This window comes from Pecten maximus, chromosome 7, assembly GCF_902652985.1.
Source record: "Pecten maximus chromosome 7, xPecMax1.1, whole genome shotgun sequence".
Classification (NCBI taxonomy): Eukaryota; Metazoa; Mollusca; class Bivalvia; order Pectinida; family Pectinidae; genus Pecten; species Pecten maximus.
The window spans coordinates 26,715,595-26,741,122 of record NC_047021.1 but is presented as its reverse complement, the minus strand read 5'-3'; the positions used below and the strand labels follow the sequence as shown (position 1 = coordinate 26,741,122).

Genomic DNA, 25,528 nt, shown 5'->3' with positions numbered 1-25,528 from the left:
TCTGACGGGAACAGTTGATTACGAGAAACTGACCCTTTCGGTACCGGTATCAAATGCAGATAACACGAACCTCTATCGGGGATAACATACCCACGCGGAGCCAATACTCAAGGAAAATGTGGGCGTTTACCTCCCCTAGCACGAGAGACAAATACCAAACTCATTGGCTAATCAAGGAACCAAACTCAGACCCCAATAGGGGCATGGTACCCCACTCAGACTCCAATAGGGACATGGTACCTCACTCAGACTCCAATAGGGGCATGGTACCTCACTCAGGCTCCAAAAGGGGCATGGTACCTCACTCAGACTCCAACAGGGGCATGGTACCTCACTCAGACTCCAACAGGGGCATGGTACCTCACTCAGGCTCCAACAGGGGCATGGTACCTCACTCAGACTCCAACAGGGACATGGTACCTCACTCAGACTCCAACAGGGGCATGGTACCTCACTCAGGCTCCAACAGGGGCATGGTACCTCACTCAGGCTCCAACAGGGGCATGGTACCTCACTCAGACTCCAACAGGGGCATGGTACCTCACACAGGCTCCAACAGGGACACGATACCTCACTCACCGATTACAACAGGGGCATGGTACCTCACTCAGACTCCAACAGGGGCATGGTACCTCACTCAGACTCCAATAGGGGCATGGTACCTCACTCAGACTCCAATAGGGGCATGGTACCTCACTCAGGCTCCAACAGGGGCATGGTACCTCACTCAGACTCCAATAGGGACATGGTACCTCACTCAGGCTCCAACAGGGGCATGGTACCTCACTCAGACCCCAATAGGGGCATGATGCCTCACTCAGACTCCAACAGAGACACGATACCTCTTACCACACTCACAGAGATTACAACAGGGACATGGTACCTCACTCAGACTCCAACAGGGGCATGGTACCTCACTCAGACTCCAATAGGGACATGGTACCTCACTCAGACCCCAATAGGGGCATGATGCCTCACTCAGACTCCAACAGGGACACGATACCTCACTCAGACTCCAACAGGGACATGGTACCTCACTCAGACTCCAACAGGGGCATGGTACCTCACTCAGACTCCCACAGGGACGTGGTACCTCACTCAGACTCCATTAGGGACATAGTACCTCACTCAGACTCAAACAGGGGCATGGTACCTCATTCAGACTCCAACAGGGACATGGTACCTCACTCAGACCCCAATAGGGGCATGGTACCTCACTCAGGCTCCAACAGGGACATGGTACCTCACTCAGACCCCAATAGGGGCATGGTACCTCACTCAGACCCCAATAGGGGCATGGTACCTCACTCACGATTACAACAGAGACACGATACCTCTTACCACACTCACAGAGATTACAACAGGGACACGTCACACACTCACCGACCACAACAGGGACATGATACCTCTTACCACACTCTCAGAGATTACAACAGGGACATGATGCAAAATGTAAACTTAATTGATTTTCAATGATTTCGAAACAAGCTATAACAACTTATGTCAATCACGCTTATTCCCGGATGGAAGCGCGCGTGTGAGGAAACAGAAATACCCTGAGTAAACCTACGAGGTCGGGCAGGTCACTCCATACCTTTTCACGTCCGATCGGGGAGTCGAACTCCAGCCACATAAGTAAAAGACAAGTGTGTTTCCACTGTGTCACCCGACCGTCCTTGATTTATTGGACTTGATTCCTCACTCACGGACTACAACTCGGTCATGGTCGCAAATGATATTTTGTTGTACAGAGTTTTTTTTTATATTTTTACGGAATTAATTTGGTTGAGGAATGTATATCGTACTTTGAATATATCTATATTTTCGTAAAATTGGGTTGTTTTTTGTCTTATTTAACCTGTGTACTTGCCGTCAAGATTAATGACGAGATCTGTTGATGATATGAAATAACATTACAGATAAACTTATTTCTCGTTGACAAGGAATTTCGATCGTTAATCCTATCGCCTACTTCACTGTCCTTCTTGTCTGGTAACGTTGACTTTATACGACCTTTGGCGCCACATTTCATTTAAAAGTCCTTAGGCACTAGAAACAATATCTCGTCTCCTGTTGTGTTTTATGCTGTGGGGCGCACATATACTTAATTATGAATACCAATGCATATAGATTGCTTACATTTTTACATGTCTCCAAGCTGAAATGAACTCGGTTCAGTACAGTTACAATGATAATAGGAGCGCTACAAAAAGGTTGGAAATATGTACGTTTTGATATGCTAGGGCAAAGCCACGCTTCTGTCATGTCGTCACAAACGGTTTTTCAACCCAAGTTAGAGAAGCAATTGAATACATATGTACTTGTGTAACAGGAGACGAAGAAAATGTAGCAGCCAGACCAGGTTTCGAACTGGAACCTTCCGAACACTAGCCGGAAGCTCTACAACTGAGCTACCTGGTCGCCGATGATCGACCCAGTCCAGCTCCACTACAGTTGTACACGTATTCCATGAAGTTTTCTCCCTAGGATGTGCAATGGAATGTCAGAGTGTCATGTGGGGTTCAATCACTCTTCAGATGCCATGACACATCCTCATGGTGGCTTCAGATAAATACTTGTTGTTTCATCCTGTTCGTTTTCTTGCTGGTTCCTCTCTGGTTCTTTCCTTTGTTTAATTAAGTTGTTGACTTACCCCCCTATGAGTGCCCCCACATGATATGAGTATGTTTATTCATAGCGCAACAGACCCACTGTGACAATTGAATCACGTGTAATCAGTAACGTTCATGAATACAACTCCCAGCCTCTTGTGTAAGGTTGATGAGACTGGAGGTTTACCTATATGCATTCATAGACCAACATCTTTGTCATCAAGGATGTCAATACGGTTTCTAATGTTGTATCGACCTTTTAAAATCTGACATGGTCCGACTAACATTAGAACTGTCATAGTGAAAAGCTGGATTGCACTGTAACCAAAGGTTCCATAAATAAGTTCACTGTTGGTCACAATAGGAGACACTGGGTCGCCTATATCTGTGCCTAAGCGTTGCTGATAAATGGTAACTACGCTGTCTCGGGAAAGTGGAACTGTTTACTGTTACCATGGTTACTATGTTCACTGTTTTCAGTACGAAGTGTAGAAGATGTATTGGGTCGGGATTGGTGACTGTATGCAAACGATTCTGATCACTTTGTGTCAATTGGTGTATTGTTAAAGAAAGACACCACATCAAATGAAATTAAATATTCATTCTTTGAGGACCAGGAGCGTGGATATGCTTTCCGTCAGATCTCTCGAGTTTTTTTGACATGGTGTTCAGATTCCCAACTAGAGCTCCCATAATGTCAGCTAGAGGTAGTCATTGTAACCAGCAGAGTCCACTATGGACCACCCTGGGGTTCCATGTCTGTATGGATTTGGTGTACAGTACATTCTAGGGGTGTATGGACATGTATATGCTCCAAATGTTAGCGATCGATCCACCTTCATTTGTAGTTTGATATTACGCACATTAATATCAAAATAATACGCGGGGAAAATTTTCGCGATGAAAAGGACTCTGCGTAATAAGCGTAAATTTCCCCCTCGCGTAAATTTCCACGTTTACAGTAACGGGTACACATTTTAATTGCTACCAATGGAATTTTCTCTAAAATTAATTTGTTTCAATCTGTGCATTTGCGTGTGCGGGATATCTGAATGCCTGCGTTTGTTATTCACAAATTCCTTTATAATACACATATTGAATGTATTGCAATGTATGTCGTGACAAATGCAAAAGGTAATCATGTGATTAATTCTATTATTCCGAATACGTAGTCATAAATATTGTGCTAATTGGCATCCTTTTCTAATATCGTGGAGAGTAGGGCGACAAATCAATTTCTTATTCTGAAATTATCTGAGTTTTTTTATACATATATATATGTTAGTTTATCGTATCAACTCAACGAAATGACAAACTGGAATGTAAGTTCCAGACTTACAGCATGTTCTATCAGAATATCTACTCCGAGTCTGGTCCAGAACATTTCTGACCCCAATACGCGTGGAGCTTTATCAATGAGAAGTTTATTTCATCACACATTCCAGGGATTCCAACGTGAAATGTACGCTGTGTTGAAGTGTAAACACTCACAAATGCGATACTCTATTGTAGGAAGGGTTATCTGTTCGGTCAAAAGCATCTTTGCTCGTGACATCCATCAGATTCATTCATTTTTTCCCGCTCTTAAACCAAATTAAGTTTATCTCGAACTGAAGAGTTGATATATATCAGAAGGATATCTTTTCCCACGCTGATTCTGACTAACCGCTGGAGACAATGTAGTCATTGTTCGTCGTCTTGTAGTTGAAACACAGTTTGATGTATCTAAACTAGGGTAATGTGTGGTTCACCCGATAAGCCAGACTACCGGGAACAAACGAATCTGAGGTGTGTAATGGCAGGGTATTCTATATAGACAACGTAATATGGGTGACAGTGAGACTGACATCGCTAATAGAATATACCCACACAATGAACTTGTATATAATTGTATTTGCATTGTATACTCACTCCATGAACCAGTCCTATTCGATAAAGAGCACTATGAAGTGGTTTTGTCATGTGATGCGTTTATAAAGTAATATTTACATGTCCGCGAGATATTCACCATCATAGCCGTCATCGCAGGTATTCACCACTAAGCACGTTTGGAATTGAATTGCGTTCACATCTGTTAACACAAAAATAAATGCCGTACGATATGATATAACTGTCTATATATCCTATATTACTATTGATACACAGGGTAAATATAGCGGTATACTCATTAAAATGTATCTTGTTCGTTACTGTGTTACTGTTAGCCTAGAGTGAGTGTATTTAATATAAATGTAAATCTTGATATGTCATTGATAGGACAACATCATACATGGCATTGATAGGACAACATTATACATATCATTGATAGGACAACATCATACATGGCATTGATAGGACAACTCATACATGGCATTGATAGGACAACTCATACATGGCATTGATATGACAACATCATACATGGCATTGATAGGACAACTCATACATGGCATTGATAGGACAACATCATACATGGCATTGATAGGACAACTCATACATGCCATTGAAAGGACAACTAATACATGGCATTGATAGGACAACTCATACATGGCATTGATAGGACAACTCATACATGGCATTGATAGGACAACATCATACATATCATTGATAGGACAACATTATACATAGCATTGATAGGACAACATCATACATGACATTGATAGGACAACATTATACATGGCATTGATAGGACAACATTATACATGGCATTGATAGGACAACATCGTACATGGCATTGATAGGACAACATCGTACATGGCATTGATAGGACAACATCATGCATGGCATTGATAGGACAACATTATACATAGCATTGATAGGACAACATTATACATGGCATTGATAGGACAACATCATACATGGCATTGATAGGACAACTCATACATGCTGGTATAGGGAATAAACTTTGTTTGGAAAGCCGTCATCTCGATTGTAAATACATATGTTTTGTAATTTGTTGCAATTTAATGTAAAACCTCTTTTGAATTATGGAAGGTAACAGGTTACATGTTAATCTATCAGATGGAAATCTGTATTGATGATCGCCTTTCTGATGGTTATGCATACATTGGTTTGGTTTGGTTTATTCTGTTTAACGTCCTATTAACAGCCAGGGTCATTTAGAACGTGCCTGGTTTTGGAGATGGAGGAAAGCCGGGGAACCCGGAGAAAAAACACCGGCCTACGGTCATTACCAGGCAACTGCTCCTCTTGGGTTTCGAACTCACGACCCAGAGGTGGAGGGCTGGTGATAAAGTGTCAGTACACCTTAACCACTCAGCCACCGCGGCCCCTAATGTACAGTGAACTTTGATGTCTTGTTGCTTACGCGAACAATGATATTTACGGTCTGATTAGGTTTATATTAAGTAATTACTACACAACTATAAATATATCATTATATTAATGCGGGTGTGGTTGGTGTTGTATAACGTCCTATCAACAACTCTGGTCATTTAAGGGCGACCTGTATTCGCGATGCATGCGTATGGCGATTTCGTGTTTTTTGGGAGGCTACGATGTATTCGTGTTTGTCTCGTTGTAATAGGGCCAAACTGATGCCGACTTAAAGTGTTACCTCATTGGACGATACTGTCAAAGGCACGAAGCGGGACACATCACTGGTCATATTATACTGACAACGGGTGAGCCAATCGTCCCACCCCCTGTATTCATGAACGTTAATCAGAGGTAGTTACTACCTGTGTTACAGAGTATGATATTAGCGACCTGGGACAGAACCCAAATCATTCCTCACAGGTGCGAACACTTCACCAAAGGCAAAAAGTGAGGCAGTGCCATGAGACATTATGAAGAAGAACATTGTTTAGAAAGAATAGGAAAGATAAAATTCTAACGTTAGTCGTCGCCGCTTACGATCACTTGCGTTACCTGCAGGACAGATATTGAAGGCGGGAGTTTACGAACGAGGTACTGCGGCCAAGTAGTGACCACAGTAGAAACGGTCAAGTAATCATTATCCATTGGTAGAGTACATTCATAATCAATCATAGCCAAACCGCGATGGCCGACGACACTCTGGATTTGATGACGTAGGTGGAGACCGACGCTACTGAAATACAAGTAGTGCAAATACGAAGCCATTCGAAGCAATAAATGTCAAAACCAATTTTTGTATGGGGGTCCTTATCATTTGTGTAGAGTATCGCAGCATGTGTGCTCGTTTGGAGTAGCTCCATCATTCTCTACATCCTATTTCTCTTCTGGTTGGTACGTTCGGTACTTTCGTCATTCTATCCGTGTATTTACCCACTACCAGTAGAGCCAGTAGTGTTCCTCTCCGTCTGTCTTGTACGTACGTAACGCCAACATTGTCAGCTCTCTAACGGCTTCATTCCTTGAGCGATTTTGATCAAATTTTACACAATGATAACGGACCATACTATATCGGACAAGTTCGAGTTTAAAAGGATTTTGGGTTAAAGGTCAAAGTTATCATTACTATTTTTAGCGGGGGTCAGTAGGAGACATATTGGCTAAGCAATACCCAGTATGCGTGTTTTTCTCCTTGTTCCTTCGTTTGGGTACCTTCGGCATTATCTCAATCCAATTTGTATCCTTGCTCCTTTGTTCGGGTACCTTCGACATTCTCTCAATCCAATTTGTATCCTTGCTCCTTTGTTCGGGTACCTTCGACATTCTCTCAATCCAATTTGTCTCCTTGCTCCTTCGTTCGGATACCTTCGGAATTCTCTCAATCCAATGTGTCTCCTTGCTGCTTATTTCGGGTACCTTCGGCATTCTCTCAATCCAATTTATCTCCTTGCTTCTTCGTTCGGGTACCTTACTCATTTTCTACATTTAAAATTTCTCTCCTGAATCGAACGTTCCATACCTGACTCATTGCTCTTGTGGCAGGGTAACCAGTGTCGTACCACACACAGCCGTTTGTGTCATTACAGGCTGTGATATACAAGGGATTATGTAAACTCCATGTCCCTAAGCTGTCAGTGTTCGATCAGCACAATGGCTGTGTATACTCTGTACAGGTTGTGTCTGTAAAACTTCCAGCTGTTGGTCTACTTCGTTACTCGACTTAATGATCGATGAAGATAATTCTTTCCAATCAATACAGTTCATCAAGGAACCCTATAAAACGGAAAAAGCAAAGTTCGAAATCTCAAATCAGTCACTAAATAAACCTAAACACAGGATGGTTTGTGTTTCATCAACGCCGCCGACCTTTTCGTAGATAATTAGAACTTAGCAGAAACCTTCCGACTCTGTACTGCACGCCCATACGTAAGTAAGCATGTGTTGACAGAATTACGGGGCTCTGTCTTATCAGCTGGCGTTCGACACTGCGCAACCTTTACCCGAACATTGTCGGTAATCCTCGTCCGTGATGGACATGCTTGACTATAAAAGCGACGTGTAAACGTCGATAACTTCCGCGCCAGAATATGTTTCATTTCACATGGCCAACCTACGTCAGAACCGACCCGATGGCGCACAGTTTACAAGTTTTACTCTTGTTTGTCTAGGCAGAAGGTGCAGATGTGCGCGAGCGCGTTGAAATCGTATCGTTTTTGTCCTTTTTATCAATTTTATATACAGAGTTAATATAATGCTTTCTCGCTCAGCTTCATTTCACCATGTGGATTGGTATACAGAGGGAATGTAAATATTTGTAACATAGACTGCTACACAGGATACATTCATACACGTGCTGACCGTGTATTACTCCGCCCTGACAGGCTTACCGTGGGAGTGATCAGACTATCCTTCCGCCCTGACAGGGACACCGTGGGAGTGTACAGATCTCCTTTAATGGGCGATAACAACCGTGTCGATATGGTTGGAACTGTCACCATCGATTGACCTTTCTAAATGTCGAAAGCATTATCACGTTGGAATAATGGCTGACAAAATGACCAGAAACGTTTTTGGTGTTATAATGATGTCCGTTTGGCACGCTGTGATGACCCTGGTCATGTTACCAACAATTCTGATTCAGTGGCTAACAGGGACCGTTACTACCCAGCCTCCACCGCGGTGAGTCCATTGATATCCCCTTCTCTCCCTTTTATTAAGGAGATGATACTTATTTCTACACTTGTTTTAATTATATATATGCATCTACGATAGTGAACATATTACACGATACTTTTCGGTGTTAAAATGTTTGGTATTGATGTTCTTTAAACAGTTCGAGGGACTTATTTAACTATCCTGTCTATTTTAATACATAAGGGCATAGTGCACCTACCATTTTTGGTCAACATTGTATTCATGTTTATCCTATAAAGATAAAATCTCACGTGTTTTCTCGTTTCTCTTGAAATGTACTGATCTAAATAAAAAGACACATTATTTCAACTTACATTGATAAACTTAAATAAGCGGTATTGCGGTAATCAACACCGAAATCTAACTATTGAAATTGGATTGCCTTAATCTGTTCCGAAATTAAAAAGAAACACCTTGGCCTGGTGTGATAATATGGTAGAAAATAGGTCCTGGTACAGGAATTTGATACTCCTGTCGAGCATAACACGGGTGATTCGTCATGTGTCGTAAAGGCCACACTGGGTAAATTACACAACATAAGCAGACACCCATGAACTCGGCTGCAAGAGACACAAATAGCTGACGAAGAAGATCCCACACTATTTTGGGGACACCAATAAACATGAAGACGTTCCGAACTGATAATGGGCTACCCGAGACTCAAATGATAATAAACACAGAGACATCCAAAAGTAATGTTAAGGCTGCACGCAACGCAAATAACAATATGACGGAAACACACCAAACTGATGAACATAGATGCATCCCGAACTACTTTCATTGCCGCTTAAGGGCTAAAAACTATATGAAATTCTAGACAAAATGCTGAATAATGGGAAACGGGCTCAGTATGAAGGTAATGCTTGAAATACGAAATAATTTTGCTTGAGCGTTTTATTTCATGACGTTAGGTATATGGAGGGTCAAAGTCAAGGTCAAAGAGGGTCACTTGAAGGATCTAAATGAATTGCTTAAAAAGGTGATAATACCAATTTGAGGCCATAAGAGTTTTAGGTAGATCGACAGTGGATTAAAAGTTAAAAAAAAATAATGAGTATCATAAACCCCGATGGCAGAATCATTTGTTACATGTTTGTTGTATGCATGATGTTTAACGTCTAATTTCTATTGGATGTATGTACCCTTTATAACCATGTATAAACCCCGTCTAAGTTTGCACGAAACGCAAACGAACAGGTGCGACACAACTTTTCTCAACCGAATACAAGGTTTGGATTTGGTGTTTTTACACATCACTAATTTGATGTCACACAAGATATACACTAGCTGATACGGCAGACTTTAGATCGCTAACTGGAGGCGGTACTCGTAACTCGGGCTTCTTTACGACAGATACAATCTCAGATGTTGTCAATATTGAAACGACATGTCTGTTGTGTTGTCGTCATTTCACCCTTGGCGGAGTATTTACAAAATCAACACACTGGTTATACAGTATAGGGGATTGGATACTACATAGGTACAATGGAACTGAATATACAGATTGTATACATAGTAAAAGGGTACCCGAGAGGTCAATCATAAGATAAGTACTAAAAGGTTTAAAATTCTAGAATTCTGTAAGGCTACGAAATACAAATGCTCATGCCAACTTAAGCCTTCGGAAGAAGTGGCACAGAGGATAATTATATTCAAACTAAATAAGCTATACGGAGGACAATTATATACAAACTAAACAATTTCCATGGAGGGTAAATTATATACAAACTAAATAAGCTACGTGGAGGACAATTATATTTAAACTGAATAAGCTACGCGGAGGACAATTATATTCAATCGAAATGATTTCCATGACGGGTATTCCCGGTAAATTATATGCAAACAAAATAAGTAACACGGAGGACAATTACATTTAAAATAGATAAGCTACACGGATGGCAATTATATACAAACTAAATAAGCTTCACAGATCATGGTGATTATACAAACTAAATAAGCTACACAGATCATGGTGATTATACAAACTAAATAAGCTACACAGATCATGGTGATTACATGGAAGATGATAGATTACAATCACTTCGGGCTAATTAACTATAGACTAAATAAGCTATACAGATGATAACTAAATAGACTAAATAATCCATCCATGTGTTAATTAAAGAGGTTAAATAAGCTATCTAGATGGTAGTTATAGAGGTTAAATAGGTTATCCAGATGGTAGCTATATAGGTTAAACAAGCTATCCAGATGTTAGTTAAACAGACAAAATAAGCTAAAGAAAACGTCATTAAATAGACTAAATTAGCGACACAGACGTAACATATACAGACTACATTGTACCTATATATAAACTAAATAATTATATAGATAGTAATTATACAGACTAAATTGTCTATACAGACTTCCTATATATAAACTAAATAATTATACAGATAGTAATTATACAGACTAAATTGTCTACACAGACTACCTATATATAAACTAAATAATTATACAGATAGTAATTATACAGACTAAATTGTCTACACAGACTACCTATATATAAACTAAATAATTATACAGATAGTAATTATACAGACGAAATTGTATACACAGACTACCTATATACATGAATAAACTAAATAATTATACAGATAGTAATTATACAGACTAAATTGTCTACACAGACTACCTATATATAAACTAAATAATTATACAGATAGTAATTATACAGACTAAATTGTATACACAGACTTCCTATATATAAACTAAATAATTATACAGATAGTAATTATACAGACTAAATTGTCTACACAGACTACCTATATATAAACTAAATAATTATACAGATAGTAATTATACAGACTAAATTGTCTACACAGACTACCTATATATAAACTAAATAATTATACAGATAGTAATTATACAGACTAAATTGTCTACACAGACTACCTATATATAAACTAAATAATTATACAGATAGTAATTATACAGACTAAATTGTCTACACAGACTACCTATATATAAACTAAATAATTATACAGATAGTAATTATACAGACTAAACTGTCTACACAGACTACCTATATATAAACTAAATAATTATACAGATAGTTATTATACAGACTAAATTGTCTACACAGACTACCTATATATAAACTAAATAATTATACAGATAGTAATTATACAGACTAAATTGTCTACACAGACTTCCTATATATAAACTAAATAATTATACAGATAGTAGTTATACAGACTAAACTGTCTACACAGACTTCCTATTTGGACACTTAATAAGCTCTTCAGAAAGTAATTATACAGACTAAATTGTCTACACAGACTTCCTATATATAAACTAAATAATTATACAGATAGTAATTATACAGACTAAATTGTCTACACAGACTACCTATATATAAACTAAATAATTATACAGATAGTAATTATACAGACTAAATTGTCTACACAGACTACCTATATATAAACTAAATAATTATACAGATAGTAATTATACAGACTAAATAAGGAAATAACGTTTACTCATTCAGTCAATATATCTTGGGATGCATATCACTCCCAGAAACAATTACGGTACTTTCAATATGTATGTTATTTACATAAACTATCATAGCGGTTAATGTGCACCTGTCTAGGACACGGACATTGATTTTACCCAAGGGTGTCAGGCACTGACCTATTGCTGTACATACACCGGGACAACCGACAACGATAATCGATTACTCATGAAAAATACAGGGCCGAGTTCTCAGGCTTAAATACACACCACTTCTCAGCCATCGTTTACCCTAATCAATAAAATGTGTATGCCAATTGTTAGTTATTAAATTTAAAGGGTTGGACATGTTTTTAATTTCGTAATTTTGGCGAATACCTGACCGTTATTTGTTTTGTCTTAGAAGATAATTAGTTTGTTGGGATCACTGTTGACTAACCACCTTGATGGATATTAGTTGAAATCAAATATCAAGTCAATAAGGCAAAGATTAAAAATCAAGGCTACAGATACGAAACACAATTCTTCCCCTTCTGATCAGATTAAATGAAAGTATTGAATTTTTGCTATAATCATGTGATAGTCTACGCCTTTAACAAATTGCCCTACTTCCATTCTTAGTACAATTAAGTCAAGTCAGGGCATCAATCCTTTTTCGATACTGTTTACTCCAGAATTGATGGAATGTTAATTCAAAAAAACTACAAAGATTTATTTTAATTACTTTAGAGCATTCGCTCCCAAAAAAGTTTGAGTTTCCACTCTTTGCGCACTACCGATCCCACTACCAAACTTTATAGAACGCAGGAAAGGTGAGCGTCGTTATACGTACACTGTTAACTGTGTCAAAGCATGTTTAATTACACATACGACTAGGGCAAATCAAAGATGCACCAACGATGAAATTGTAAGAACGGTTGAATTTCTGATAAATAATTTCTATGTTGGGTTGGGTGACCAGATCTTCTATCAGACCATTGGTAAACCCACGGGAACAAACCGTGTCCCTCTGTTGGCGGACATGTTTTTGTTTTCATGCGAGGCTGGTTATATTGTTAAACTGACCAGAACAAGTAACAGATACCCTGTCCTTCAATGTCGTTTATGTTAAAAAACAAAACGTTTGATTGATCAATATACAATGTAAAACTTATAAATCAAGGACGCTACACTCTTTGACATCAGCCTCTTCCTCGATTTACTTACAGCGTAACCAACAGAAGCAGCAGCTAAAATTTATATTCCATTTTCCCAAATGTACCTTATGTGTATTTCTTGGTGGTAACAACCCTATTTCCCGTACTCACGGTACTTACATGTCCCTAATGCGATATTCACGGTATTGTTCCAGTTATCTATTTCTATGACAGATATCGTCTATTAACATAAAAATTAACAACTCAAGGTTTCTAAACATGCTGGTCGATGAAGTCCATAGGAAAATGTTATGGACGACAGCATGATATGATGTAATAAAGACAGACGTGTTCTATGCGTTTTGAAATGCCCAGTGTTTCCGTTGTCATTACCTTAGTTTTCATTTGAGAATCCGGATTTGACCTAGTTTTGTATTACGTATGTTGTCCATGAAGCCGAACACGGTTATTCTATCAGACCATTCACGGGTCTCCGTGAAATTTTTTTTTTACTGGATCTAATGTTGTATAAACGGAGTGTGTGGCTCCTCTGGGGTCGGAGGGGCGGAGCCAAATACGGGAAATTGAGGTAGATCATTTAGTCTTGAACTACTGATTTTTATTCGATGAAATTGGTCTGGAACACGTGGGGGAGAAGAAAAGGGGCCCAATATGGGAAATATAGCAAAAACAAAACAAAAAAAATTTTTAAAATCCTTTTTCACGAATGACAGGAATTGATTCATCTTTATTTTGGACCATTGTTGGAAGAGGCAGTTCAAAAGTAGGAAAGTATTACGGATATATGCCGGTGAGCGATACAGGATGTTTGGGCCTCTTGTTCGTTCCTATTTTGCCCTCAGTTTATCGATCTCGGGTTAGAATTATGTTAGTAATCTCTTTTGTTATCTTTATCAAGGTTAAAAAAGGTAAACGTGCACAAACTTGAAATAGAATTCTAGCAAGACAAAAATGAACCTGATGATTCTCATCAACTGATAATAAAGTTATCACTTTAATGGAATAAAAAAATCAGATAGTAAACACACTGACAGGTCATAAGGTTATATGGTGTTGGAAGGAACAAGGACTTGGAAGTTATCAATTTAGGTATGTAATGCGATATGAATGATAACTGTGAAACGTGCATCGCACTGCAGCATACCTTATCAGAAGAGTTTATATGACCTGAATAAAACTTTTCACAGTCCATACCTGTAAAGCAGGTCTCAATACCTGTGAATCCTACACATAAGGTTCATATCTATAAAGAAGATCTCCATACATATACAGCCTATACCTGTAGTCCATACCTGTAAAGCAGATCTCAATACCTATGAATCCTACACATAAGGTTCATATATATAAAGAAGATCTCCATACATATACAGCCTATACCTAAGTCCATACCTGTAAAGCAGATCTCAATACCTGTGAATCCTACACATCAAGTTCATATCTATAAAGAAGATCTCCATACATATACAGCCTATACCTGTAGTCCATACCTGTAAAGCAGATTTCAGTACCTGTGAATCCTACACATAAGGTTCATATCTATAAAGAAGATCTCCATATATGTAGCTCCTAGACCTGTATTATATATATATGTAAAGAAGATCTCCATACATATACAGCCTATACCTAAGTCCATACCTGTAAAGGAGATGTCCATACCTAAGTCCATACCTGTAAAGGAGATGTCAATACCTGTAAATCTTACACCTGTAGTCCATACCTGTAAAGGAGATCTCAATACCTGTAAATCCTATACCTGTAGTCCATACCTGTAAAGGAGATCTCCATACCTGTAAATCCTACACCTGTAGTCCATACCTGTAAATCCTACACCTGTAGTCCATACCTGTAAATCCTACACCTGTAGTCCATACCTGTAAAGAAAATATCCATATCTATAGTCCATACCTGTAAAGACGATCTCCATACCTGTACTTCCTATACCTTTAGTATATATCTGTAAGGAAGAAGAGGGACATGTTATCTATGACAAACTATTTTGTTATTTTTGTTATATCATCTTGTGTTCTTCAACTAACATTGAATGGATCGATTGACACGCAAACAGGGCCAGAAATGTCAGACAAAATTGATCTCTTGTCTCTATTACAACACGTTCTTTCATGTCTGCGCTTTCTTTCTGTGCCTTGTTTTCCACTTTAAGTGTCTCCTTGACATCCGTCCTCATAATATGACCTTGGCTATTGCTAGGACGTTTAACCATCAATAACAAAATGTAATTTAATTGGATTTGCAAAAACTGTCCCCTATACCACATGTACGAAAAAATCGGACAGGTATGGAGTGAGGGAAATAGGATATCCATCTATAGATTTTAATTCAACAAAGCTTTGTATTATATAAGATAACTTATATATTTTTTAAATAATACTTTACATGGAAATTTTTGTGTTGGCTTATTATATAAAGTTCTTTTTACCGATTTATATTTGGAGCGTACCACTAGTTCACCCTAATCGTTGTCATGTAGACCCACTTTATTGATTTGCAGTGACAGGTACTTCGTAACTATACTAAGACTGATTACATAGGATATATATACACCACAGAAAGTGTCTTGTCATTGTGTGTGTAACACCGCTCATACCTAACGTAACAAAATGTCGTCTTACATCATACAGGATATCACCCAGACCAGCTGACACTCCTAAATAAAGTACTAAGCCATGTTATCTGGAGATATCGCCAACTATCGATTGATCTGCACAAAGTAAATAGCGTGTAAATCTAGGTAAAACGTAACAAAGATTGCCCTGGACTATATAGTCCACAACTATAGAAGTTACCCATTTAGAGTCATAGGGTCTACAATATTCATGTGAAAATATATGTCCAGATTTCAGGGAAACAATTCTCAAATTGAATCAATAAATTATTGAAACAAAACTTAAATTGCTTGTTTTCACTGTCATAATCGTAATTAAGGAGATACATGTATGTTGACGGTCGTACCGATTATAACTGCCTATCGAATTTTAACCTACAAAAATCGCACGTCTCGTGTTGTATTCAATGTAAAATAGATACCGGTTTTCGTAACATATTATATATCTGTATCTAAAACGTACCATGGTTTTGTAAGCATATAACTTAGATCATATGCATCTAAAGAATGCCAATTTAATTTCATTAATCTTCATTAATATGTGTAGAACTATTTCTATATACGATACAATTAGAGAATGAGCACAAAAAGATCTTCAGATAGGACTGTGCGTATTTACAGTGAAATACACCACGGTTACTTTGTATACGTGTACAATGTTTGTGGTATTTGTGTTACTGTCATGTCCCACATACAAACTCCTATTTCATCCGAAGATTAACGACCACAGACTGTGTTTACGAGCCTAGTAACGATCTGCCATTTATACCAAGAGAAGACCCACAGGGTAATCATTCAGGATCAGAATAATAAAGCCCGGGACGTAATCACCGGTCAGGTAGTCAGAAGCTCTACAAATGTAAACATAATTTTCGGGCGGCAAAATTTTGTCGCAATGACTTATTTTCAGGGCTCAGGACTTGTATAGTGTAACTTATTTCACTACTTTGTGTGATGAGGAATATCACGTGAGGTTTATTTAAATATGTTTGGTGGATATCATACTTATTTTAGTACGTTTGGTGGATATCATACTTATTTTAGTACGTTGGGTGGATATCATATTTATTTTAGTACGTTGGGTGGATATCATACTTATTTTAGTACTTTGGGTGGATATCATACTTATTTTAGTACGCCGATTGGATATCATACTTATTTTAGTACGTTGGATGGATATCATACTTATTTTAGTACGTTTGGTGGATATCATACTTATTTTAGTACGTTGGGTGGATATCATACTTATTTTAGTACGTTGGGTGGATATCATACTTATTTTAGTACGTTGGGTGGATATCATACTTACTTTAGTACGTTGGGTGGATATCATACTTACTTTAGTACGTTGGGTGGATATCATACTTATTTTAGTACGTTGAGTTGATATCATACTGATTTCAGTACGTTGGGTGGATATCATACTTATTTTAGTACATTGGGTGGATATCATACTTATTTTAGTACGTTGGGTGGATATCATACTTATTTTAGTACGTTGGGTGGATATCATACTTATTTTAGTACATTGGGTGGATATCATACTTATTTTAGTACGTTGGGTGGATATCATACTTATTTTAGTACGTTGGGTGGATATCATACTTATTTTAGTACGCCGATTGGATATCATACTTATTTTAGTACGTTGGGTGGATATCATACTTATTTTAGTACATTGGGTGGATATCATACTTATTTTAGTACGCCGATTGGATATCATACTTATTTTAGTACGTTGGATGGATATCATACTTACTTTAGTACGTTGGGTTGATATCATACTTATTTCAGTACGTTGGGTGGATATCATACTTATTTTAGTACGTCGGGTGGATATCATACTTATTTTAGTACGTTGGGTGGATATCATACTTATTTTAGTACGTCGGGTGGATATCATACTTATTTTAGTACGTTGGGTGGATATCATACTTATTTTAGTACGTTGGGTGGATATCATACTTATTTTAGTACGTCGGGTGGATATCATACTTATTTTAGTACGTTGGGTGGATTTTATACTTATTTTAGTACGTTGGGTGGATATCATACTTATTTTAGTACGTTGAGTGGATATCATACTTATTTTAGTACGTTGGGTGGATATCATACTTATTTTAGTACGTTGGATGGATATCATACTTATTTTAGTACGTTGGGTGGATATCATACTTATTTTAGTACGTTGGGTGGATATCATACTTATTTTAGTACGTTGGGTGGATATCATACTTATTTTAGTACATTGGGTGGATATCATACTTATTTTAGTACGTTGGGTGGATATCATACTTACTTTAGTACGTTGGGTGGATATCATACTTATTTTAGTACGTTGGGTGGATATCATACTTATTTTAGTACGTTGGGTGGATATCATACTTATTTCAGTACGTTGGGTAGATATCATACTTATTTTAGTACGTTGGGTGGATATCATACTTATTTTAGTACGTTGGGTGGATATCATACTTATTTTAGTACGTTGGGTGGATATCATACTTATTTTAGTACGTTGGGTGGATATCATACTTACTTTAGTACGTTGGGTTGATATCATACTGATTTCAGTACGTTGGGTGGATATCATACTTATTTTAGTACGTTGGGTGGATATCATACTTATTTTAGTACGTTGGGTGGATATCATACTTATTTTAGTACGTTGGGTGGATATCATACTTATTTTAGTACGTTGGGTGGATATCATACTTATTTCAGTACGTTGGGTGGATATCATACTTATTTTAGTACGTTGGGTGGATATCATACTTATTTTAGTACGTTGGGTGGATATCATACTTATTTTAGTACGTTGGGTGGATATCATACTTATTTTAGTACGTTGGGTGGATATCATACTTATTTTAGTACGTTGGGTGGATATCATACTTATTTTAGTACGTTGGGTGGATATCATACTTATTTTAGTACGTGGGTGGATATCAATACTTATTTAGTACGTTGTGAGTTGATATGCATACTTATTTCAGTAGGGGGGGGGGGCGTTGGTGATATCATACTGTATTTCAGTACGTCGGGTGGAATTCATACTTACTTTTAGTCGTCGAGGTGGGATATCAATACTGATTTCTAGTACGTTGGGTGGATTCATACTTATTTTCAGTACGTTGGGGTGGATATCATACTTATTTTAGTACTTGGTGGATATCATCTTATTTTTAGTACGTTTGTGGATATCATACTTATTTAGGACATTGGGTGGGATTATCATACATTTTAGTACGTCCGGGTGGAATATAATACTTATTTTTTAGTAGTCGGGTGTATATCATACTTATTTTAGTACGTTTGAGGTGGATATCATACTTATTTCGTACGTTGGGTTGGATATCATACTTATTTTAGTACGTTGAAGGGTGATATCACTGATTTCATTACTTTGGTGGATATCAACTTATTTCAGTACGTTTGGAGGATACTATAGCTTTTTCTAACGTTGAGTGATATCATATGATTTATACGTTCGGAGGGACTATCATACTGTTGTATTACTGATGTGTGGGGATATCATACTGTTTTTAGTGACTTTGAGGTGATACTATATACTGATTTAGTACGTGTGGTGGGACTATCATACTGTTGTTTAACGTGTCGGGTGGACTATCATACTGTTATCTATGAATGTACGTGAGGGACTATAATACTGTTGTATCAGTGATCGTGGGGGATAATATAGCTTTTTATCTACTGATTCGTGGGCTATATATACTTTTTATTACGATGTCGGTGGGATACTATATAGTTTTTTAGTAGTTCGGTTGAGACTACTATATGCTGTTGTATCTACTGATGTGTGGTGGATATCATACTTATTTTCCAGTACGTTGGCTGAATATACTTTATTTGATCGTAGGTTTTGGTTGGATATCATATTTTTTAGTCGTGAGGACTATCATACTTATTTTAGTACTGCTGAATGTCGTGAGGGACTACTATATAGCTGTTGTATCTAACTGAATGTCGTGAGGGACTACTATAGGTGTTGTATCTAACTGAATGTCGTGAGGGACTACTATATAGCTGTTGTATCTAACTGAATGTCGTGAGGGACTACTATATAGCTGTTGTATCTAACTGAATGTCGTGAGGGACTACTATATAGCTGTTGTATCTAACTGAATGTCGTGAGGGACTACTATATAGCTGTTGTATCTAACTGAATGTCGTGAGGGACTACTATATAGCTGTTGTATCTAGCTGAATGTCGTGAGGGACTACTATATAGCTGTTGTATCTAACTGAATGTCGTGAGGGACTACTATATAGCTGTTGTATCTAGCTGAATGTCGTGAGGGACTACTATATAGCTGTTGTATCTAACTGAATGTCGTGAGGGACTACTATATAGCTGTTGTATCTAACTGAATGTCGTGAGGGACTACTATATAGCTGTTGTATCTAGCTGAATGTCGTGAGGGACTACTATATAGCTGTTGTATCTAACTGAATGTCGTGAGGGACTACTATATAGCTGTTGTATCTAACTGAATGTCGTGAGGGACTACTATATAGCTGTTGTATCTAACTGAATGTCGTGAGGGACTACTATATAGCTGTTGTATCTAACTGAATGTCGTGAGGGACTACTATATAGCTGTTGTATCTAACTGAATGTCGTGAGGGACTACTATATAGCTGTTGTATCTAACTGAATGTCGTGAGGGACTACTATATAGCTGTTGTATCTAACTGAATGTCGTGAGGGACTACTATATAGCTGTTGTATCTAACTGAATGTCGTGAGGGACTACTATATAGCTGTTGTATCTAACTGAATGTCGTGAGGGACTACTATATAGCTGTTGTATCTAACTGAATGTCGTGAGGGACTACTATATAGCTGTTGTATCTAACTGAATGTCGTGAGGGACTACTATATAGCTGTTGTATCTAGCTGAATGTCGTGAGGGACTACTATATAGCTGTTGTATCTAACTGAATGTCGTGAGGGACTACTATATAGCTGTTGTATCTAACTGAATGTCGTGAGGGACTACTATATAGCTGTTGTATCTAACTGAATGTCGTGAGGGACTACTATATAGCTGTTGTATCTAACTGAATGTCGTGAGGGACTACTATATAGCTGTTGTATCTAACTGAATGTCGTGAGGGACTACTATATAGCTGTTGTATCTAACTGAATGTCGTGAGGGACTACTATATAGCTGTTGTATCTAACTGAATGTCGTGAGGGACTACTATATAGCTGTTGTATCTAACTGAATGTCGTGAGGGACTACTATATAGCTGTTGTATCTAACTGAATGTCGTGAGGGACTACTATATAGCTGTTGTATCTAACTGAATGTCGTGAGGGACTACTATATAGCTGTTGTATCTAACTGAATGTCGTGAGGGACTACTATATAGCTGTTGTATCTAACTGAATGTCGTGAGGGACTACTATATAGCTGTTGTATCTAACTGAATGTCGTGAGGGACTACTATATAGGTGTTGTATCTAACTGAATGTCGTGAGGGACTACTATATAGCTGTTGTATCTAACTGAATGTCGTGAGGGACTACTATATAACTGTTGTATCTAACTGAATGTCGTGAAGGACTACTATATAGCTGTTGTATCTAACTGAATGTCGTGAGGGACTACTATATGGCTGTTGTATCTAACTGAATGTCGTGAGGGACTACTATATAGCTGTTGTATCTAACTGAATGTCGTGAGGGACTACTATGTAGCTGTTGTATCTAACTGAATGTCGTGAGGGACTACTATATAGCTGTTGTATCTAACTGAATGTCGTGAGGGACTACTATATAGGTGTTGTATCTAACTGAATGTCGTGAGGGACTACTATATAGGTGTTGTATCTAACTGAATGTCGTGAGGGACTACTATATAGCTGTTGTATCTAACTGAATGTCGTGAGGGACTACTATATAGCTGTTGTATCTAACTGAATGTCGTGAGGGACTACTATATAGCTGTTGTATCTAACTGAATGTCGTGAGGGACTACTATATAGGTGTTGTATCTAACTGAATGTCGTGAGGGACTACTATATAGGTGTTGTATCTAACTGAATGTCGTGAGGGACTACTATATAGCTGTTGTATCTAACTGAATGTCGTGAGGGACTACTATATAGCTGTTGTATCTAACTGAATGTCGTGAGGGACTACTATATAGGTGTTGTATCTAACTGAATGTCGTGAGGGACTACTATATAGGTGTTGTATCTAACTGAATGTCGTGAGGGACTACTATATACCTGTTGTATCTAATTGAATGTCGTGAGGGACTACTATATAGCTGTTGTATCTAACTGAATTTCGTGAGGGACTACTATATAGGTGTTGTATCTAACTGAATGTCGTGAGGGACTACTATATACCTGTTGTATCTAACTGAATGTCGTGAGGGACTACTATATAGCTGTTGTATCTAACTGAATTTCGTGAGGGACTACTATATAGCTGTTGTATCTAACTGAATGTCGTGAGGGACTACTATATAGGTGTTGTATCTAACTGAATGTCGTGAGGGACTACTATTTGTTGGCTGTCATGATAGGGTGTCTGTGTCTCCTTCTTCAGTTCCAATAGAGACGTCATAGTTGACCTGCTTTCTTTTATTCCACGTGTGCTCATTATTTCCGTGTTTTGCATTCTTTTCTCCCTATTTCTCCAGGTCACTATCTACGATAATCCAGGTGATCACACACCATAACCTTATATCACGGTGTGTAAACCCGGATTCAACATTGATTTGTATGACAGGTATCATATAATGTAGGTATACTTACCCTTCCTTGACAAATGGTCTGGTTACACTTTTCAAGGATCCCCATGCAAATCAATCCGGATTTTTGTTAATAATCTGTCCCAGTATTATCGATCTTGAGTAAGAACTTTGTTATTGTGTCTATATTCTCTGTTGATGTGTACTTTGGTACCCGTGTTCTGCAATAAGCCTTAAATATATTGCAATATTTTTCATGCATTTCAACCATTCCAAAACTGAAGACCAGGAGGTTAGTTAATTCTTTGTAATTGTTATTTAGGTACATCATTTGTAATAGAAATTTTATAAGTAATATATACACCTGAAATAATCGGGGTATTATCTATATAAATTGGTTTTCTCTTCCCGTCCGTCTGCCTTGTCTCATTACTATGCAATAAGTCTCCTGAACTGGTTCGATTGTAACTAAATTTGAGTGCGGTGTGTACTCAGATATTAAATAGTTTTCTATTACAATTGATCGCAAAAACAATGTAGCCATATTTACGGATAATTAGTTTAGCTACTGATGGCTAAATTTGTTTCCACCAAGCACAATATATTCTCTAAAATGATTTCAATGTTACAGATGTATATATACGCATGCGTAACGGGAAGTGTCCGTGATTTCATCCATTTTAGATCATCCACAGTGAGAGTATATCTGTAAGGATACCACATTGGATCGTCTTCTTTATTGTCTTCAAAATTTTACGTAATCTGAGTTAATTATAGTTCCAAGGTAGCTTAGCCTATCGACGTCTAAACTTGTTTGATTTATCGAAATTCTTCATGCAAAACTCGGAACTAAAATTAATTTTGCTGGTTTTCTTGGTCTGGAATAGCGCTACATTTCATCGCCATGGAGATTTGTTCTTTGACAGGACGGTGGAATTCGTATTATGTTCCTGCTATGTAATAGATAAAAACTCTGGGACGTGAGGGAGTCGGTTAGTGGGGTTGGTTGGTGGGGTCGGTTGGTGGGGTTGGTTGGCTGACTGGTTATTGTCCTCTTGTGCCAACGTGTATGTCAGTTACTTCCTCTTTATCATCTTACAGAAAATAAAAATAAAATAAGGAAAAAATCGTCTTGAGTAAATCACTGAAATATTATTTGCATTAGTGTAAAACAAATACACATGGATTTGATTTGAAATTGTCATTGGTGAATAGCCCAAGAATTACGGTACTAACGTGTCCGGATTAATGGCGTCAAGGTAATAGTATTCATGTGACGAGCATTGTGATGATGATATCGATATGACAACCCTTATAATATCTAGCTAAATTGTATTGTCCTTAGTAAGCCAATTCCTGTCAACCGATACCGTTACCTGCAGACCATAGGAGATGTTGCGGATTAATTTCATGGCAATTTTTTCTTACTATTCTGAAAATTGTATTTAGATGACAATAGAATAAACGAAAACAGGATATTGAAAATTGACATCTCATTTTGATTTAATACGATATAGCAAAGTTGTCTTTGTGTATTTTTTAATTTTCATATTTCGTTCTGTATTAAACACAAAAGTATTTAAATTCTTATATGCTGAACTATGTATAGGCTCTGTCTTTATCAGCTGAGCGTTTGTTTTGAACACTTTTTATGTTAATCAGTTGAAGTGTGGTCCCTACTAAGCTGATTTAAAACCACATCATGATGCTATTATCGCTGTATATATAAAGCTATACTGAGATGTGTCTGTGTGTTTTTAAATACAAACTGATATTTATTCAAGGACGAGACAGATATACGAAATGCCACGGATATATGATATACATAATGGTGTACCCTGTTGTCACTCCGACTAGATCGGGGGTTATTATGGAGATGTGATATTGTGTTACATTTTGATTCACAACCAGGGTAGGGTATCAACTAGATCGTTCCTTGTTGTGATACGGCGTTGGTGGTGTTCACATATCGCTTCTTTTTTTTTATATTTAGTGAGTTTTTGCCAAATACTTGGGGTGAGTAGGGTTTTTCATATTGAGATATTTATGTTTTGTTTTGTTTTGTTTTTAGAGTTAATACCGTTCAGGCCTGTAGATGATGTTTGAGACGGTATGCTCTGTGTAGGCATTGTGTGACATTGCTGTGTGACAGTGTGTTTGAGGCGGTGTGCTCTGTGTGGACATTGTTTGATATTTCTGTGTGACAGTGTGTTTGAGACGGTATGCTCTGTTTGGACATTGTTTGATATTTCTGTGTGACAGTGCGTTTGAGACGGTGCATGTGCTCTGTTTGGATATTGTGTGACATTGCTGTGTGACAGTGTGTTTGAGACGGTGTGCTCTGTGTGGACATTGTTTGATATTTCTGTGTGACAGTGTGTTTGAGACGGTGTGCTCTGTGTGGACATTGTTTGATATTTCTGTGTGACAGTGTGTTTGAGACGGTGTGATCTGTGTCGACATTGTTTGATATTTCTGTGTGACAGTGTGTTTGAGACGGTGTGATCTGTGTAGGCATTGTGTGACATTGCTGTGTGACAGTGTGTTTGAGACGGTGTGATCTGTGTGGACATTGTTTGATATTTCTGTGTGACAGTGTGTTTGAGACGGTGTGATCTGTGTCGACATTGTGTGATATTTCTGTGTGACAGTGTGTTTGAGACGGTGTGATCTGTGTCGACATTGTGTGATATTTCTGTGAGGCAGTGTGTTTGAGACGGTGTGTTTGAGTCGGTATGCTCTGTGTGGACATTGTTTGATATTTCTGTGTGACAGTGTGTTTGAGACGGTATGCTCTGTTTGGACATTGTTTGACATTTCTGTGAGGCAGTGTGTTTGAGACGGTATGCTCTGTGTGGACATTGTTTGATATTTCTGTGTGACAGTGTGTTTGAGACGGTATGCTCTGTTTGGACATTGTTTGATATTTCTGTGACAGTGTGT

The 25,528-nt window shown here is 37.9% G+C and overlaps 2 protein-coding genes across 3 annotated transcripts in view; both read left to right on the top strand.

The window, feature by feature from the left end:
* The window catches only part of LOC117330415 (globin-like), a 50,799-nt gene that overhangs the window by 8,570 nt on the left and 16,701 nt on the right, over nucleotides 1-25,528 (top strand). The gene's annotated exons all lie outside the window — the stretch shown is intronic.
* Nucleotides 1-25,528, top strand: part of LOC117330414 (globin-2 B chain-like) — a 35,413-nt gene that overhangs the window by 3,746 nt on the left and 6,139 nt on the right. The window contains exon 1 of one of the 2 annotated variants that reach the window (XM_033888685.1): nucleotides 8,330-8,603. The exons of the other annotated variant lie outside the window; for it this stretch is intronic. Coding sequence (XP_033744576.1) covers nucleotides 8,467-8,603 — 137 coding nt within the window. The 5' untranslated portion in view covers nucleotides 8,330-8,466. Of the gene's footprint in view, nucleotides 1-8,329; nucleotides 8,604-25,528 lie in introns of those variants that run through there. 2 annotated transcript variants of the gene reach the window in all.